Here is an 18,691-nt window from a genome sequence, read left to right as displayed (position 1 = left end):
ACAGGAGATCACTTTATTGAGTCTTTCAATAAATATAAATTCTCCTTGGAAGTAATTCTGAGGTAACTTAAAATGTTTCATTAAAAACAACTGTAATGTATTCCAAATTTGCAAAAGTGACAAAGATATAATAGATTCCCACTGCATTGATTTTAATACATAATATTTGCCATATTGGTTTTGACTCCTTTTAAAAAGGGAAATAAAATTTTACTGTACAATTGAATGGTTCTCTCAATACTTTTTCCCCCTTTCTCCATAGATACATACCTATTCTGAAGGTGGTGTATATTTTTTCTCATTTTTTAGTAGTTTTATAACATGTATATTTCACAAATGTATCTCGCTGTTAAGCATTTTAGTAAGAGGCTCAAACTGTGTATTCTTTTGTGTCTTGGTTTAGTTTTTTCATTCCACATTGGTTTTGAGGCTTATATCCATGTGTAAATAGTTAGATCTTATTCATTTATTTCATTTCTCTGACTTGTGTTATTTATCCATATTTTTAGGTTGTTCCAAAATTTATTTTTTTACAGTTAAAAACAGTACGTCAGTGAACAAAGGACTATGTGTCTTCTTGTACAGATATAAACAACTTACCTAAAAATATTACACTAAAAAAGTTTCTGTATTGTGTACTCTCATTCTTAAAAAATCTGGACCACAGAACAAAAGTATACGCCTGCCTCACCAACTCCAAAAACGTACCTAAGAGCAGATGCAAGACCCTTCTTATGTCTTGAGGTAAGATTTTTCTTTAAGACTTCTTTTAGGCCTCAGCGCCTGTGGCTCAAGTGGCTAAGGCGCCAGCCACATACACCTGAGCTGTATGATTGTATCAAACAACAATGACGGCTACCAAAAAATAGCTGGGCATTGTGGCAGGTGCCTGTAGTCTCAGCTACTTGGGAAATGGAGGCAGGAGAATTGCTTGATCTCAGGAGTGGGAGGTTGATGTGAGCTGTAATGCCAAGGCACTTTACCCAGGACGACAGCTTGAGGCGCTGTCTCAAAAAAAAAAAAAAAAAAAAAAATGACTTCCTTTAGGAAAAAAATAGAGAAGAATCTTAGTGTTAGGACTTGCAGAACCTAAATAGAATGTATGAGTTTCTCTCTTGTTGCTTAGAGTTTCCTGAGCTGTCATGTGTTCTAGCATCTCTTAACTAGCTAACAAAGTTGACTTCATAAACTGCAACCTTATTTAAAATACCGAATTTAAATTAACCTCAGTGTATGTGTTTTTTTTTTTTCTTAAAGTGTACTTATATTCAAGTGTATGCTTAAAGAACTGGTTAATATTTGATGACAAACTTTGGGGAAAATACTTTGAGTATACATTTATAATTTACATTTGCTTCATTTATTTAAATGCACAAAATCATTCTTAGGCCTCTATTCTCTAAGTGGGAACAGCAAAAATTTTGACATCAGTTCTAGTTACTATGGAAACAGGGTAGATTTCAAGTGGAAAATAATATGTGAATGTTATAGGAAAAACAATTCTTTGTCTCTTGATTTGATAGTAATGGAGGAAGGAGATGCTACATTATATACTCTTTAAGACATTTTTATAGCATGAATGTTTTTTAGTATGCTCTTTTCTTGGCCAAATGGATAGGGTAATAGGGGAAAGTATTAGATAACTGACTTTGTTAATAGGGCCCTTTTTTGAGTCTTTGAAGTTTTTATTTCTGCAATTTGCATTGTAGATCCAATTCTTCTATTTTTGGTAGAGACAGAGTGGTGCTCTTGATCAGGCTGGTCTTGAGGTCTTGAGCTCAAGCAATCCTCCCACTTTGGTCTTGCAGAGTGCCAATGCAACTGACTATAGATTTTTTTTTTTTTTTTTTTTTTGGAGACAGAAATTCACTATGTCACCCTTGGTAGAGTGCTATGGTGTCATAGCTCACAGCAACCTCCAACTTTTGGGTTTAAGCGATTCTCTTGCCTCAGCCTCCCAAGTAGCTGGGACTACCGGTGCCCACCACAACACCTGGCTATTTTTTTGTTGCAGTTGTCATTGTTTGTTTAGCAGGCCAGGCCAGGTTTGAACCTGCCAGTCTTGGTGTATGTGGCTGGTACCTTACCGACTGAGATACCGGGGCCAAGCCTGACCTATAAATCCTTAATAACATTATTTTATAGGAGCAAATTATAACTTAAAATCTTGTCTTGCAGTATGTTTGTCTGATAGGAAAGATCAAGCGATTCTTTCCTTCGGAATAGTTTTGAACCCTTGTTGTATATCCTGTTAACATCTTAAAACATTTTCTATTTTTTAAAGTAAGGATTGTTTTATGTACCTTGTCTTTTTGAACTTTACACACACATACACACACACATATATATATATATCCTCAGTAGCTAGGCTGGAAGTAGTTATTTGTGTCAGGATTAGAAATCTTCCAAGCAGAATGGAGCTGTATAGTTTAGCTTGTAAACTTTTTTCTTTCCTTATAAACATTGTTAGAAACTACATGAAATAAAATTAAGTTGAATGTTTACGTTCTGAACATCTGTGAAATACTATGTCCTGAGTACCAACAATGTTGGTACCATCTTGGAGTTAGAAGTGCAGTTTTAAGCTCCATCCCTGATTTACTTGATCATAATTTGCATTGTAACAGAATCCTCAGGTGATTTGTATTCATGTTAAGACTGAGAAGCACTGCTGTAGAAGAAACAGCACTAAATAAGATGACGTGGCTCTGTTTTTCCCCCCAAACAGTGGTCTAATTATATTATCCTTTTCCTTAAAATAAGTGAATTGTGCTGTATAATCTGTGAGTGGTGTATCAGATTTAATTGTAAGTATTGAGGCAAATTTTGAAGCACATACACTGGAACTTGAATGGCCTTATGTATTTGACATATGCATTCTAGGGAGTGTGTGCCTATTCTCTTGATGCTTAAAACACTTGCAGGACTTAGAAAATGCCTTTCCTCTCCAATATAAAAAATCCTCTCTAGAGTTCTTTAAGAAAATAAGTATTAGTAACTTCATAATAACTGTTTATTAACCAAAATATCTTGGCATGTCATCAGTTATTGTATAAATTGGTCATCATTGGAGATACTCAAAATTCTATTTAAGTCCTATATGTAGATTATGAGAAAATATTTTAAATCGAATTTAAGCAACGTCAGAATTGGTGGGTAGCTCAGTTTTTCATCACATTGGTGTGATGTTCATGGGGAGTTATCCTTAGAGGGCACAATACTAAAATATTTTTGTCCTAGAAGATGATTAATAGATTGGTTGCAATGCTTCATTCTTTTAATGAGTAAAAGGGCTAAGGGGAATAGGCTGGATTTGATTTTTGAAAATCCGTCATGTTGAGATACAATTTACATAAATTTGCTAATTTTAGAGTACAATTTAATGAGTTCTGACAAATGTATAGGTCCTGATAACCACCACTGCAATCATGATACAGAATATTTTTGTTACCTCAAAAAGTTCCATTAGTAGTTAGTTGATTTTCTTTCTCCTCAGTTCCTGACATCCATGGATCTGCTTTCTGTAGAATTTCACATAACTGGAATCATACAGGACAATTTTGTGTGTGTGTTGCTTCTTTTACTCGGCATAATAATTTTTAGATTTACCGGTGTTGTTATACATAATCAGTAATTCATTTCTTTTCGTTGCTGCATAGTAGTCCATTGATGGATTTAAAGCAATTTGTTCATTTTTTAGTAAGCGGACATTTGGGTGGTTTCCAGTTTTTTGGCTTTTGTGGCTAAAATGTTAGGAACATTTGTGGTCAAGTCTTTGTTATCAGATGTTCTAATTTCTCTTTTAATTACATAGGAATGTGATTGTTGGTTGTAAGTGTAAGTTGGCAAGTGTATGTTTATATTTGCAAAAAGTTTTGTTGAAGGGGCTATGTAATGTTACTCCCTATCAACTCTTTTGTTCTTATAAGTTTTAGTTATTCCGGTGTATAATGGTGCTTCACTGTGGTTAATTTATGTTTCCCTAACATCTGAAGGTGGTGAGAATCTTTTCATGTGCTTATTTATACCATTCATATGTTTTCTTTGAACTGTCTGTTAAATCTCTTGCCCACTTCAAAATGTAGAAGTTCTTCATATTCTGAATACTGAATTAAGAATTTTGATGTCTGTTTATGAGGGATACTGGTCTGTAGTTTTGTTTCCTTGGAATGTTGGTCTGGTAATGATACTGGCTTGACAAAATAAACTGAGACTGTTCCTATCTCCTTTTTTCTCTGGAAGAGACTGTGTAGGATTGCTATCATTTCTTCCTTAAATGTTTGGTAGAATTCAGTGAAGCTATCTAGTCCTACAAGTTTGTTTTCTGTTTTTGTTCTTAGGGTGTTTAATGGATTTTATTTTAAGGTTGATTCTTTTTAGATTTCCCTACTAAAGAGTCGACTGTCTTTTAGTTAGCTAACTGATAATGACTAAGATAATCTCACTTCACATTTTAGGAGGCAATGATTGGTGCGTGTTTCAAACTGTATTTCTGGGAGTGGGTTAATGAAAGTTGTGGGTTAGACACAGAATTTTAAAATCACTTGAACTTATCTTATATATTTTGAAAACATTTTTGATTCTCCACAGCATCTTCCTTTCCTTCCTATTTGTTAAAATCTGTGGAAGTAGAAAAAAAGGTTGAGAAGCAGAGTTCTAGAACATCAGAACTCCTCTTATAGCACTAGCCTGTATTGTTCTTCTTTGTACTTTAGATCTGCTTCATTTCCTAATAAACTCTTAATTTGCATCAACTACTTTTATTTATTTATTTAATTTTTTACAGAAACAGGATCTTCTTCTGTCAGCCAGGCTGGAGTGTAATAGTACCATTTTAGCTCACTGTAACCTCAAACTCCTGGGCCCAAGCCATCCGCCCATCTTAGCTTCCCGAGTAGCCAGGACTACAGATGTATTCCACCACACTGTCTGATTTTTGAATTTTTTTGTAGAGATAGGATCTCGCTGTGATGCCCACGCTGGTTTTGATCACCTTCAAGCGATCCTCCCACCTCAGCCTCCTAAAAAAGTGCTGAGATTACTGGCCTGAGCCACCATGCAGGACCTCATCTAGCACATTTTAAAAAACAATTACCAAGATGCCAGGTGTGGTGGCTCACGCCTGTGATCCTAGGCTGAGGCCGCAGCTTGGTTTGAGGTCAGGAGTTTGAGAACAGCCTGAGCAAGAGTGAGACCCCAGCTCTACTAAAAATAGAAATAGAAAAATTAGCTGGGTGTTGTAGTGGGAACCTGAGGCAGGAGGATCATTTGAACCCAGGAGTTTGGGGTTGCAGTGAGCTATGATGATGCCACCGAACTCTAGCCTAGCGGACAGAGAGACTCTGTCTCAAAAAATAAACAAAAACAAAGAAACAAGGTAATTTTGTCAGTGTAGGTACAGATATATTTAGTTTGGAACAATTGTGTGTAATCATCTGCTTTTTCAGTTGTAAATTTTATGACATCTCAGAGATCATGCGTTTCCGATAAATATTTAATGTCTCAGTTGAGCTGTTCTGTAGGTATAAAATGCAGAGCCGATTTCAAAGATAGTATAAAAAAATCTTAATTTTAAAATATTAACCATGCTATGTTGAAATGACTATTTTAGATATGTTAGGTTAATAAATAGGACAGTTATTAAAATTATTTTTGTTTCTCTTTTTAATGTGACTCCTAGAAAGCTTAAAATCCTACTATGTGGCTCATTTTTCTTGTGGCTAGTACTGGTTATTCATTATTTGTGATTTTTTGTCTTCTTATTATGTCTATTAAAATCTCCAAGTCTGACTATGCATTTGTCTACTTTTCTCTTTAGTTCTCTGAGTTTTTGCTTTATGTATTTTTAATCTCTTTTATTTGGGGTTGTGTTTCTGATGACTACCCATTTTATATCTGGTAATACTTTTAATCCCGAGTGTGCTTTGATATTTATGTGACCGAATCAGCTTTCTTATGATTAATGTCTCCATGATACACCTTGTCTCTACCTTTTGCTTTCAACCCATTTCTGTCTTTATGTTAAAGAGGCAGCTCCAATATATGGTATATGTTTTTGCTTTTGTTATTCAATCTGACAATCTCTGCCTTTTCATTGATGTGTTAAGTGTATTTATATTTGATGTAATTATTGATTTAGCTGTATTTAAGTTTGCCATCTTATTATTTGTCTTCTGTTTGCCCCTTTTTCATCTTTGTTCTTATTTTTCCTTCTTGGGTTAATTGATTCCTTACTGGCTTTTGTAGCTATAACTTTTTTTGTTTCTTTAAGTCATTAAGAAAGCCACATTTAAAGTGTGATGAAAAAGAAAAATAATCAAGTCATTACTCTAGGACTAACAATATGCATCCTTAATATATCAAAGTCTGTTTACAATCAGTATTTTACCACTTTCTATTTAAACTCATAATAACAGTGGATTATCATTTTATTTACTGGTCCTCAGAATATTTGTCTTTATTTTTGAGAAATTTCTAGTTCTATAGATGGTTTCTTTTTGTTTTTCTTTTCTTTTTTTTTTTTGAGACAGTCTCACTGTGTTGCCCGTGGTAGAGTGCTGTGGCATCACAGCTCACAGCAACCTCAAACTCTTGGGCCTAAGCAATTTTCTTGCCTCAGCCTCCCAAGTAGCTGGGACTACAGGCGCCTGCCACAATGCCTGGCGATGTTTTGTTGCAGTTGTCATTGTTGTTTAGCAGGCTTGGGTTGGGTTTTGAACCCGTCAGCCTGAGTATATGTGGTTGGCACTGTAACCACTGTGCATGGGCGCCAAGCCTACTTCTACATATGTTATAAACTCCATATTGCAATTTATTTTTCATCTAAATGTTGAATTATCTTTTAAGGGAATTATTGGAGGAAACAAGTAGTCTTTTATATTTATAACTGTTTATCACTTTGGATTCACATCTATATGAAGGAATAAAGACTGTCCATTTGCTGATGTTTCATTTCAGCCTGAGGAACATCATGGAGCATTTCAGATAGTACACATCTGCTAGCAACAAGTACTTTTCACTTTAGCTTATTGTCTTTATTTACTTTCATTTTTGACTGGCAGTTTTACTGAATATAGAAGTTAGAGTTAACGCTTTTTTTTCTTTTTCTTTTTTGGCTGGGGCTGGTTTTGAACCCACCACCTCCGGCATATGGAGCTGGTTCCCTACTCCTTTGAGCCACAGGCGCTGCCCAAGGCTTTTTTTTCTTTAAACACTTTACCAATATCCCATTATGTTTTATTGAGGTAAAATATGCTAAATAATTTATCATCTTTACTGTTTTTAAGTGTACAGTTCAGTTGCTTCTGTGATGAGAAGCTGTCGTTTGAATACTTCCCACTTGTGTAATATGTATCCTCTTACACCTGCTCCTGGGCTTTCAAGATTTTCCTGTTGTCTTTGTTTTTTAGTAGTTGACTAACATGCTTTAGTGATTGATTGATTTTTTTGAGACAAGAGCTTTGTCACCCTTGGTAGAGTGCAGTGATGTCATAGCTCACAGCAACCACAAATTCTTGGGCGCAATCAATTATCTTGTCTCAGCCTTCTGAGTAGCTAGAAGTACAGGCGCCTGCCACAACATCTGGCTTTTATTTTTTACTTACTTATTTTTTTGAGACAGAGTCTCACTATGTCACCCTCAGTAGAGTGCTATGACATCATAGCTCACAGCAACCTCAAACTCTTGGGCTTAAATGATTCTCTTGCTTCAGCCTCCCAAGTAGCTGGGACTACAGATGCCTGCCACAATGCCCGGCTATCTATTTTTTGTTGTAGTTGTCATTGTTGTTTGGAAGGTCTGGGCTGGGTTTGAACCTGTGAGCTCTGGTGTTTGTGGCTGACACCGTAGCTGCTGAGCTACAGGTGCTGAGCGTTTTTTTAGAGAGGAAGATCTTGCTCCTGCTCAGGCTGATCTGGTTCCTGTGAGCTCAGTCAATCCACCTGCCTCGGCCTTCCAGATGTGTTTTTTTTTTTTTTTTTATACTCGTGTTTCTTTCTACTGGAGGATTGCTGAGCTTTTTGGACCTATAAGTCTCTGTCTCCTAGTATGGTAACATTTTATTTTTTCTTTAAATATTTTTTCTGCTCCTTTCTCACTGTTTTTTTGAGATTCTGACTACATGTTGGACATTATTCCACAGGTTCCTGAGGCACTCTTCGTTTTTCTTCATTCTTCTTACTCTTTATTCTTCAGATTTCTTTTGATTCGTTCTCAAATTTATGGATCCAATCTGCTGTTAAAAGTCCATCAGTGAATAATTTATTTTAGTTATGTTATTTCTCAGTTCTAGACTTTTCATTTGGGTTTTAGTAGTCTGCTTCTTGGCTTAGACCCTTCCTTAGTTTACTTGTTAAGACCTATTTTTTTCTGGCTGGGCGCGGTGGCCCAAGTCTGTAATCCTGGCACTCTGGGAGGCCAAGTTGGGTGGACTTGCCTGAGCTCAGGAGTTTGAGATGAGCCTGGGCAAGAGCAAGACCATGTCTTTAAAAATAGTTGGGCATTGTGGTGGGCGCCTGTAGTTCCAGCTTCTTGGGAGGCTAAGGCAAGAGAATCGCTTGAGCCCAAGCGTTTGAGGTTGCTGAAAACTATGATATCATAGCACTCTACCGGGGTTGACAAAATGAGACTCTGTCTCAAAAAAAAAAAAAAAAAGAGTCCTATTTTTTTTCTCTAAGACATTGAGCATATTTATATTAACTGCTTAAAAGCTTTTGTCTGCTAAATTTAACATCAGGGTCATTGCAGGATTAGTTTTTATGAATTGCTTTTCTTTCTTTGTATGTCTAGTAATTTCTGCTTACATGCTGTATATGGTACTTTATGCATTGTAGAGATTCTGGATTCTGTTACCTAGTTTGTGTTGCGGCAAGGAGTTAGTTATTAGTGAATCTTGACCTTGTGTAGGCTTTATTCTTTATTAGTGTGGATCTGTGGAAAGCTTAGAGGAAACCCTTTAACTTGATGGGAATAAGTTTCAAAACTGTATCTCGCAGAACTTTTCTGGTCTTCTTTGTTTGAATCTTCATTAGATTTTACTATACGACATAGTCTTTAATTCTAAGATGTGGAATTTCTAGTGTCTCAGCTTGATGCCTGAGATGTTCATAACTCCAAAAGTGTCTCAGTACTGTTTGACTTCTGGTGGTCTGTTTCTATCAACCGTGTAGTAGCTGCCCTTTGGTAGAATTGAGGATGATTTGTGCTACTTTATAGTCTGCCTTTTTCCCAATTTACTTTATGCTGATTTTAGAGCTAATGTGTGTGTTTTTTATGCTGCATGATATGTCATGATATGGCTAAAGTAACTGTTGAGCCACTTTCCAGTTTTGAGATGCTCAGCATTAATTTTCACCACCAGAAACGACACTAGTAAATTTGTTGTCTTTTAGCATCTTTATTTCCTTATGTATTAGGTCATTAAATATGAAATGTCTGATTTCACATCAAAAGTGTAGTTTATTGTATCTCAGACAAGAAGCATTTCAATTAATCAAAGTATGTGCCTAAACTGTCTACACTGTTTTGCCGTCTTAATGGTAGCCTGAGTATGCCAGCAGCAAAGAAACATGGTAAGCAGGTGGTGACGAAATTGCAAGAGGAGTTTTCCACAGCTTGTTAAGAATTGAATATTTTTCCTTCCAAGAAGTGGGGTAAAGCCTGGAAGAAGTAGTCAGTTGGTGCAAAGTTTGGTGAATAAGGTGGGATGACAGAGAGTTTCCAGGTCCAGCTTCTGTTGTTTGTGCCGTATTTGATGGAGTGTTGTCTCGCAAGAAGATTGGCCGGTCTCTACTGACCCGTCTCGCCCACTTAATTGCAAGCATCCTCATTATGTTGCTGGATTGGTCTCTGTAGAGATCTGTTATTGACCAGGTTTCATGGAGTCATAGTGGATAATATCAGCACTGGACTGCCAAACAGACGCTGTTAGCTTTTTTTGATAACTAACTTGGTTTTGGACTGTATTTTGGCACTTCACCTTTATCCAGTCATTGTGCCAAATGCTTATGATCGTCAAAAAGACTCCATTTCTCATTACATGTAACAATATGGTATGGAAATGGTTTGCCTTTATGTTGTGACAGCAAAGAAAGGCAAGTTTTGGGGCATTTTCTCTTCTGACACTCATTTAATTCATGCAGTATCCATTTATCTAGCTTTTTTACCTTGCTGATTTGTTTCAAGTGGTTCAGTATTATTGGAATAATATTGTCAAACTTCACTGCTAATTCACTTGTAGGTTGAGATGGACTTGCTTCCACTAGTACTTTTTTAGCTTATCATTATCCACCTTGGTCTCAGGGCGCCCACATGGATCATTTTCAAGATTAAAATCACCCAAACAGAACTTCTCATTGATGAGGTGGCTAAAGGACATACATCGATGTACTATGCATTCATTAGCCACAACTTTCCCAAATACTTTGTTGACATTTTGAGTTGTCTGCACTGCATTGATTCCATGATGGAACTCATACTCGAAAATAACATGAATTTTTGACTTACCTATGGTTTCACAGATACTGCTGTAAATGTAAATCGGAAGATAATCACAAGTCAAAACGTGCGTTTGAAAGAATGAGGATGAACCTTAACAATAAAAATAAAACAGGACGTGTCAAAAGTGAAATGTTACAGATCTCACCTGTCAAACTTAGTACTTAAGAAAATCAGACATTTTATACCTAATAACCTAATATATCCCTAGAAATGGATTTACTGTGATGTAATGTGCTGGGATAAACTTTTGAATACCGTTTTCATTTGGGCATAGAATATAAATATTGAGGTCCTAGTACCAAGCACTAAAGCATTGCTTTTGTCAGGTAACTAATTTTTTTTTTTTAAATCAGTGAATTGAGTATACTGAATCTGTTTCAAGTTTTTATTTGGAATGTAAACAATAACAAAATATACTTCAGTTGCTTTTGAAAAGTGAACAATTCTTTTTCCGTAAGGTTAATTTTGGGCAGATGTAATCTCATGTTAATGCTAACATTTTATTGTAATGCAGATGTGTGGTACTGTTTTATTGGCTTCAATTGTAGTTAAGCTTGAGGTTGGCTGATGGATCTAGGTCAGCCCTAAAGTATAAATTTTGCAATTAGGATACATGCTGAATGTATGAATTTGGCAGATTTAAAGTATGTTAAGCAACAAGAGTTTTTTTTTTTTTTTTTTGAGATAGAGCCTCAAGCCATTGCCCTGGGTAGAGTGCTGTGGTGTCACAGCTCACAGCAACCTCCAGCTCCTGGGCTTAAGCGATTCTCTTGCCTCAGCTTTCCAAGTAGCTGGAACCACAGGCACCCGCCACAACACCCAGCTATTTTTTGGTTGTAGTTGTCATTGTTGTTTGGCAGGCCTGGACTGGATTCGAACTTGTCAGCTCTGGTGTATGTGGCTGGCGCCTTAGCCACTTGAGCTACAGGCGCCGAGCCAAGAGATGTTTTTTTTTTTGAATAGACTTAATATTTTAGAGCAGTTTTAGATCTACAGCAATATTAAGAGAAAAGTGCAGTTCTCAGTGTACTGCCTGCCCCCCCAACGTTCACACCTCCCCCACTGTCAACGTCCTGCACTATAGCAGTTCATTTGTTAAAATCCATGAACTTTCACTGAGGCGTCATTATCACCCCCGAATCTATAGTTTACATTAGGGTGTGCTCTTGGGGTTTTATATTCAGTGGGTTTTTGCCAAATTTATGACACATATCTACCATTATAATGTCATAGAGAACAGCTTCATTTTATTTATTTACTTAAAACTATTAAAGAGGTTAAATATTGTTGGTTACATGAATCACTTTTGTAATGCCTGAGTTGTGGCTAACAGGCTTTTCTTTCACCCAAGGGAATAGTGTTACTGCCCTAAATATTCTTTGTGCTCTGCCTGTTCTTCCCCACCTACCCCTCAACCCCTAACAATCATGGTCTTTTTACTAAGATGGGTGTATTTTTGCAGGCCTTGTTGCAAATAAATTATTAGGTATACTTAGTGTTAAGGTGTAGAGAGAGATTGAGAAATAGGTGATCATCTTTAAGTGTCTTTCAGCTTTCATCTTAAAAGACCCCTTTGGTGGATGGGTATGGCTTAGGGAGAACTGACTTGGAACTGTAAATCACAGAAATCTATTAGAGACCAGAAATCTGCTTGTCCTAGTAATTTCTTTTTGGCATTGAAGAAAGGAAATAAAATCATATACATAAGATTTAATTTCCATATAAAATCCTAAGGTAAAGTTGAATTTGAAAAGATTTATAATTGTAGGTGGTCACCAAATGCTAATGCAATATTTATAGGTTTTCTAGTGAAATTTACATACAATTCTTTCTTATTCAATTTTCTGTATCAGTGTTGGATGAAGTACTTTATCAGTATTTAGTCCATATTTCGTAGAGTGATCATGATGAGAAGTAAATGTAGGTGATTCATGTCATTGTTGTGCTCCATTATACCTTTGAAACACACTTGCCACCCTTCCCTTTAATGAAATTGTGACAGATATTCTGATGTGCTTATCTTTATCCATGCTAATAAAAGAAACTGGATCACATAACTATAGACAACTAATTAATCTAGATGAAATTTCGAGATAACAAAGGTTTCTTGCCCAGTGGTTTTTTTTTTTAAACTAATGTGTTTTTTATTTTTCAACAAGAACAAAACTATTTGTTGATTTTAACAAAATTACCAGTCTCTGCAGTTGGTCATTGGAAGGTGAAGAACTCAAAATTAGCACTTCTTAATTTTGAGGTTTTTTTTTTTTTTTTGAGACAGTCTTATTATGTTGCCCTCGATAGAGTGCTATGGCGTCACAGCTCACAGCAACCTCAAATTCTTGGGCTCAAGCGATTCTCTTGTCTCAGCCTCTCAAGTAGCTGGGACTACAGGTGCCCACCACAACACCTGGCTATTTTTTTTTTTTTTTTTGGTTGTAGTTGTCATTGTCATTGTCTGGCAGGCCCAGGCTGTATTCAAACCTGCCAGCTCTGGTGTATGTGGCTGGCACCCTAGCGGCTGAGCTACAGGCACCAAGCCTTGAGTTCCTTTTTTTTATTATTTATTTATTTATTTTTATTTATTTATTTATTTAGACACAGCCTCAAGCTGTTCCCTTTGGTAGAGTGCCATCGCATCACAGCTCACAGCAACCTCCAACTCCTGGGCTTAAGCAATTTTCTTTCTTTAGCCTTCCAAGTAGCTGGGACTACAGGCGCCCGCCACAACGCCAGGCTATTTTTTGGTTGTAGTTGTCATTGTTGTTTGGCAGGCCCAGGCTGGATTCAAACCATCCAGCTCTGGTGTATGTGGCTGGTGCCTTAGCCGCTTGAGCCACAGGTGCCAAGCCTTGAGTTCTTTTTAAATTAAATTGTTTCCCGCTTAGTAGAACTTCATAATTTCTATTGTAATTTTGTGGTAAATATTCTTACTACTTTGAGTTGCTAGAGATATTTCCCCAAACTCATTGATAATCAAATTTGCTTACAAAATAGATAAGGGCAGGTATAAGACTCCTGAGTAAAATGTTTAGATTTCATTCTTTCAAGAAATAGTCATTAAGAACTTGTTAGGCTAGGTGTCCAGCACTACTCTAGGTGCTGGGAACAATAAACAGGGTAGTTGAGATTGTAACTTTAGTGGCACACTCTATGCAGGGGGAGGTAGAAGGTGTACACATAAACAGATAGGAAGAGATTTATACGTGGAAAGAACATGGTAATGGTCAGGAAAGCTACACAGAGAAAATAACGTTTGAGCTGAGACCTGGATGATGGAGATATAAACCAAGTGAATTTCTTGGGACAGAGCATTCTTTTTTTTTTTTTTTTTTTTTTAATTTGGCTGGGGCTGGGTTTGAACCCACCACCTCCGGCATATGGGACCGGCGCCCTACCCGCTGAGCCACAGGCGCCGCCCTAGGGACAGAGCATTCTAACCAAAGCCACAAACATGGGACAAAGATTCTAGGGTGGGAGAGAGGTTTTAGTCTATTCAGGGAACATCAAGAAGGCCTTATGGCCCAGACTTAGAGCTTTGGGAATGTCTTATAAGGTGATACTAAAGGAAAGGGTAGAACAGATTACATAGGACTATAATAATTTAGGAGTTTTTTTTGATGAGAAGCTAATTGAGGGTTTTAAACAGAGGATGGTGAGCATAAGAGGGGAGACATTTAATAAGTATGCATATAAGCATTCAAATGATAGATTAAGTTAGGGGCATATAGGAGGACTAAACTAAACTAACAGGCTCCAGATTCTTGTTCCTGGGAAATGGAACAAGTATGATTTTTTTTTTTTTTTTTTTTTTGAGACAGAGTCTCACTATGTTGCCCTCAGTAGAGTGCTGTGGTGTCATAGCTCACAACCTCAAACTCTTGGGCTTAAGTGATTCTCTTGCCTCAGTCTCCCAAGTAGCTGGGACTACAGGCGCCCGCCACAACGCCTGGCTATTTTTTTGTTGTAGTTATCGTTTGGCAGGCCCAGGCCAGGTATGAACCCGCCAGCCCTGGTGTATGTGGCTGGCGCCCTAGCTTCTGAGCTACTGGTGCTGAGCCGCAAGTATGACTTGATGAAGGGAACAACGTGGGAAAGAATATTCCAGGGAGAGGAATTTCGTTAAGTGAAGTTGGAACCTAGAAAAAGCTGAATAGCATAAGGATCTAAAGAAAGGCTAGCTTAGCTGTTTGTAGTTGAAGTCCCATACCAATTGGGAGGGGGCTGTCTGGGACATGTGAAAACAAACCTCCCCTGTCCTGGACCTGCCCCTCCTTCCCACCACTGGGTTGCAGCTGTAAGAGGGGAGAACAGAACCAAATATGGCGAGAGAGATTGGCAGGGAGTACAGGACCTTATAAGGCATGTATAGGATTTTAGTCATTAGTCCTCCATAACACTGATTTTAGGAAGAGTAACTTGATCAGATTTACATCTAACTGTGTTTAGTTGCTATTCTGCAGCTATTGGATTGGATTGGAGGAAGGGGGTTGAGAGAATTGATGAAGGAAGCCTAGTTAGGTTCCACAGATACCTAAGGTGGCAGTGATGAATGTAGGGTGTTATTGATAGAGCTTCTGCAATGAAGACAAATTTAAGAATGTAGCTATTGATGAAGTTATGGATACCGAAAAGGAAAAAGCCCATAGGTTTGTGCCTGAACAGATGGGTGATGGTGAAGTCAGTATACAGCTACACTGGTCAGTTGAAAATCACTACAACGTTTTGACATTTCAAGGTGTAAAATAAACTGTTGAGTTATTTTAAAATTAATTACCTTAACACCTATACGCCTTAGTACGTACCACATGTGTCTTCAAATCCTGATGACAGCTCATGAGATAGGAACTGTTATTATACCTTTTTTGCAGAGGAGAAAACAGGCACAGAGAGATTAAGTGACATGCATGTAGGTAGGTTTACTCTGTAGCTCATGGTCTTAACCATTAATTAAGCTTGACAGCTGTTAATCACACATTGTATACTGTTTGATCATTTATTTGGACTTACCTAATGATATCTTATTTTGGAAATTAACTATGTTTTAACATTTCCTGGGAAGTGTACTTTTTGTGTGTTACAGTGGTATGCCATTGAAATAGGTAAGAATAATACTCTCTTTAATTGAATATTAATTGCTTTCACTTCTGAAGATTGTCCTTTGAAGTTGCTTGTATCATCATTATTTGCAGCACATTTTAAAACAATGTAGCTGACTTTGCTTTTTATAGTGAAGATGCCTTGTGATGTCTGGGTGAGGGCTCAAATAGTCTTTGCAAATCAGATAAGCCAGGTGCTTCTTTCTGTTAAAAGATTAAAAATCCACTGAGACTCTCAAAAAAAAAAATCTACTAATGTAGGTAAATAAACTTTACTCTGTGAATAGTGGTTATGTAGACAAGACATTGTACCGATGACTAATATGTACCCTTTTCAGTAGACTGGGCCTTCTTGTGCTGGAAGGGCAGTAATTGCCTTGAACACAGTGGATACTGTATGTCTCCTTAGCCTGAAAACTGACCCTTAGTAGACAGGCTTAAGGGGAAGGTCTCTTAGAAATTTTGATATGGGAGAGGATAAGGTCTCCAGGAATAACTTGTTGCTATAGTGGATCATGCAGTTGATAGGGAAGGAAGCCAGACTAGGAACAGGTCCTCTGAAGCCATTAGGTGGTTTTTAAAAAAGAACAGAAACCTAAACTTCAAAAATTTTTTTGTCTCGACTGTTTTATCTTTTTTTAAAGTTATTTCTTCATCACTGTTCCATAAGATTCTTTCTGCAAAGTTTACCTGATTGTGGTGTGTTGTGGGGAACAAAGAAAGGGTTCATGTGGTTGTTTTGGGGGAACTATAATATGATCTTAAAGTAGTGGCTGTAGTGTTTGGTGAGAAAGAGCCCCAGTGGAAGATGAAACTAGATGAAACTAGGCTATATAACTGCATCTCACTGACAAGTCTATTAAAGCATTAATTCTGTGCTTTACTTTAATAAGGGAGTAAGTTATTACTCTTATTAAATTAAGGACTCATTGTCATAAGTATCATTTTTGGAAACTTGTTAGGACCCTAACTCTACTAATGATATTCTAGAATGAAAAATAACATGCACAATTCATACATATGGTTTAATCTTTGTAATTATGTGTAGTAATTTTCCAAGTAATGTCTGAACTAGCAGGTGAAATCGACTTTTCCCTTGTTTTTGTGCATACAGTAGCAAAAATTGCTTATTGAGGAATGCAGCGCTCAAGAACAGCTGCTGCTCACAGTTGTTAAGACTTAAGATAGAGGCCATATTTACACTTAGTGTTGTTGCTTCTCTGCATGTCCAGTGGGAAATCTTACTGGTGTTCTTTGTCCTGTTACAGAGGGAGTGAGAAAACCAAAGGTACTTGAACATCGTTTTTTGTAACTATTCTCAAGTGATGTGTGATGGCAGAGGGTGCAGTTGTTTATTAGAAATTTTGTTTTAGTTGTTGTAATGCAGAGGTTAAGGTAACCTGTTTATTTCTTTTTTAAATTCTAGGTGAGAATTATGAAGATGATGACCTAGTAAACTCTGATGAGGTTATGAAGAAACCATGTCCAGTACAGATTGTTCTTGCTCATGAAGATGACCATAACTTTGAGCTTGATGAAGAAGCTTTGGAGCAGATATTGCTACAGGAGCACATTCGAGATCTTAACATAGTAGTGGTATCTGTGGCAGGAGCTTTTCGTAAAGGGAAATCATTTCTCCTGGACTTCATGCTTAGATACATGTATAACAAGGTGAATATTGTCTTTTAAATTGAACCTGGTTAAAAAAAAAACTACTGACCAAACCGGTTTTTAAAAAAAATAGACAAAACCCAATTAAGAACTGCTGTATGTTTAATTTTATAGAAATATAGTTCTTTAAAGGACTTCATGGTTAAGACAGTAAGGTAAGTTTGAGGTCTTGACTGTTCATAACTCCTTTTCGCATAAAATACACATTGATATATATGATCGAGCATTTATGTTCCAGGCATTGTAGTTCTAACTAAGATGTCTGAGTATACCCTGAGAGTCTCTGAAGTACTATTTATCTTTTCTCCTTTTTTGTTATTTCTTTACATTTTCCCCTTCTTGGCCACTTAACAGTGAATGAAGCAAGCGAATAGAGACTTTTAGAAAAGTACACCTATATTTCTCAAATAAGGCACTTTGAGTGACTTTTTTTTTTTACCATGAAGTCCAGTTCCTTACAGTGGCTTCTGTGATCTCAGTCTCTTTTCCTGCCTCGTGTGCCAACTATGCAGTTTTTGCTGTTCCTTGAGTGTGTTGTATTTCTCAAATTTTGCTGTACTTTTGGCTAATATTATCATAGGAGCCTTTCTTGACTTCTAGGGCTATTACATTTTCTTTTCTTTTTTTTTTTTTTTGCAGTTTTTGGCAAGGGCTGGGCTTGAACCCGCCACCTCCAGCATATGGGGCTGGGCTATTACATTTTCTTCCTAACTTCTCATGTCACAGGTCATATATTTTATTGACATTAGTTTAGATGCTTATTTTTTCTGCCTAGTTTATGCTCTTTCAAGGGGAGGCCTGATCTTGCTAATCATGTCTCTAGTGCCTAGCACACCGGGACCTTAGTAGACTGTCCACTTCTGTCTAGTTTGATGAATCTCCCTCCCATTACACATTCTTACTTATAAATGTTACAGATGATTGTTATTTTCCTTCCTCTTGCTGACTTTGAGTTTCTCTTTGGGGTGGAGGGAGCCCCCCCTAATTTTTTTTTTTTCACTTGAATCAGAATATATTCCCAATAGTTGAAATTTGGGTTGCAGGAATGGAGTTTGATAGGGTTCAAGAAAAAGGAATTGGAAATATTGGAGTGGAAAACAGTTTTGGGGAACAGCTATACGGGAACTTTTGACATTTAGAAACCACATGAAGACATTAGAACTAACATGTTGACAGAATTATATAATTGTCAGAACTCTTTATGAGTTTAAATCTGTAACTAGGTATTCATTTACCTGGAGATAAGAAATGAGGTAAACATTCCCTGTTGGTTTAGAAAAGCTTTTTCTAGAAGAAAGCTTTTTCAGTAAATTTTTTTCATAAAGATGTTTTCAGGTATTCTCAAGTATGTTTGAGTATCAAGAAATGTCGTTAACATTAAAAAATAATATTTTACATGTTTAAGAAATTGAGAAAGATACATTAT

The 18,691-nt window shown here is 36.8% G+C and overlaps 1 protein-coding gene across 2 annotated transcripts in view; it reads left to right on the top strand.

Annotated features, from left to right (window-relative positions):
* The window catches only part of ATL2 (atlastin GTPase 2), an 83,200-nt gene that overhangs the window by 13,522 nt on the left and 50,987 nt on the right, over positions 1 to 18,691 (top strand). For both annotated transcript variants that reach the window (XM_053587715.1, XM_053587717.1), the window contains exon 2: positions 17,021 to 17,265. In XM_053587715.1, coding sequence (XP_053443690.1) covers positions 17,021 to 17,265 — 245 coding nt within the window. The remainder of the gene's footprint in view (positions 1 to 17,020; positions 17,266 to 18,691) is intronic.

The sequence above is a fragment of the Nycticebus coucang genome, chromosome 4, assembly GCF_027406575.1.
Source record: "Nycticebus coucang isolate mNycCou1 chromosome 4, mNycCou1.pri, whole genome shotgun sequence".
In the NCBI taxonomy this organism is placed as follows: domain Eukaryota; kingdom Metazoa; phylum Chordata; class Mammalia; order Primates; family Lorisidae; genus Nycticebus; species Nycticebus coucang.
This window is presented reverse-complemented; position numbering and strand designations above follow the sequence as displayed.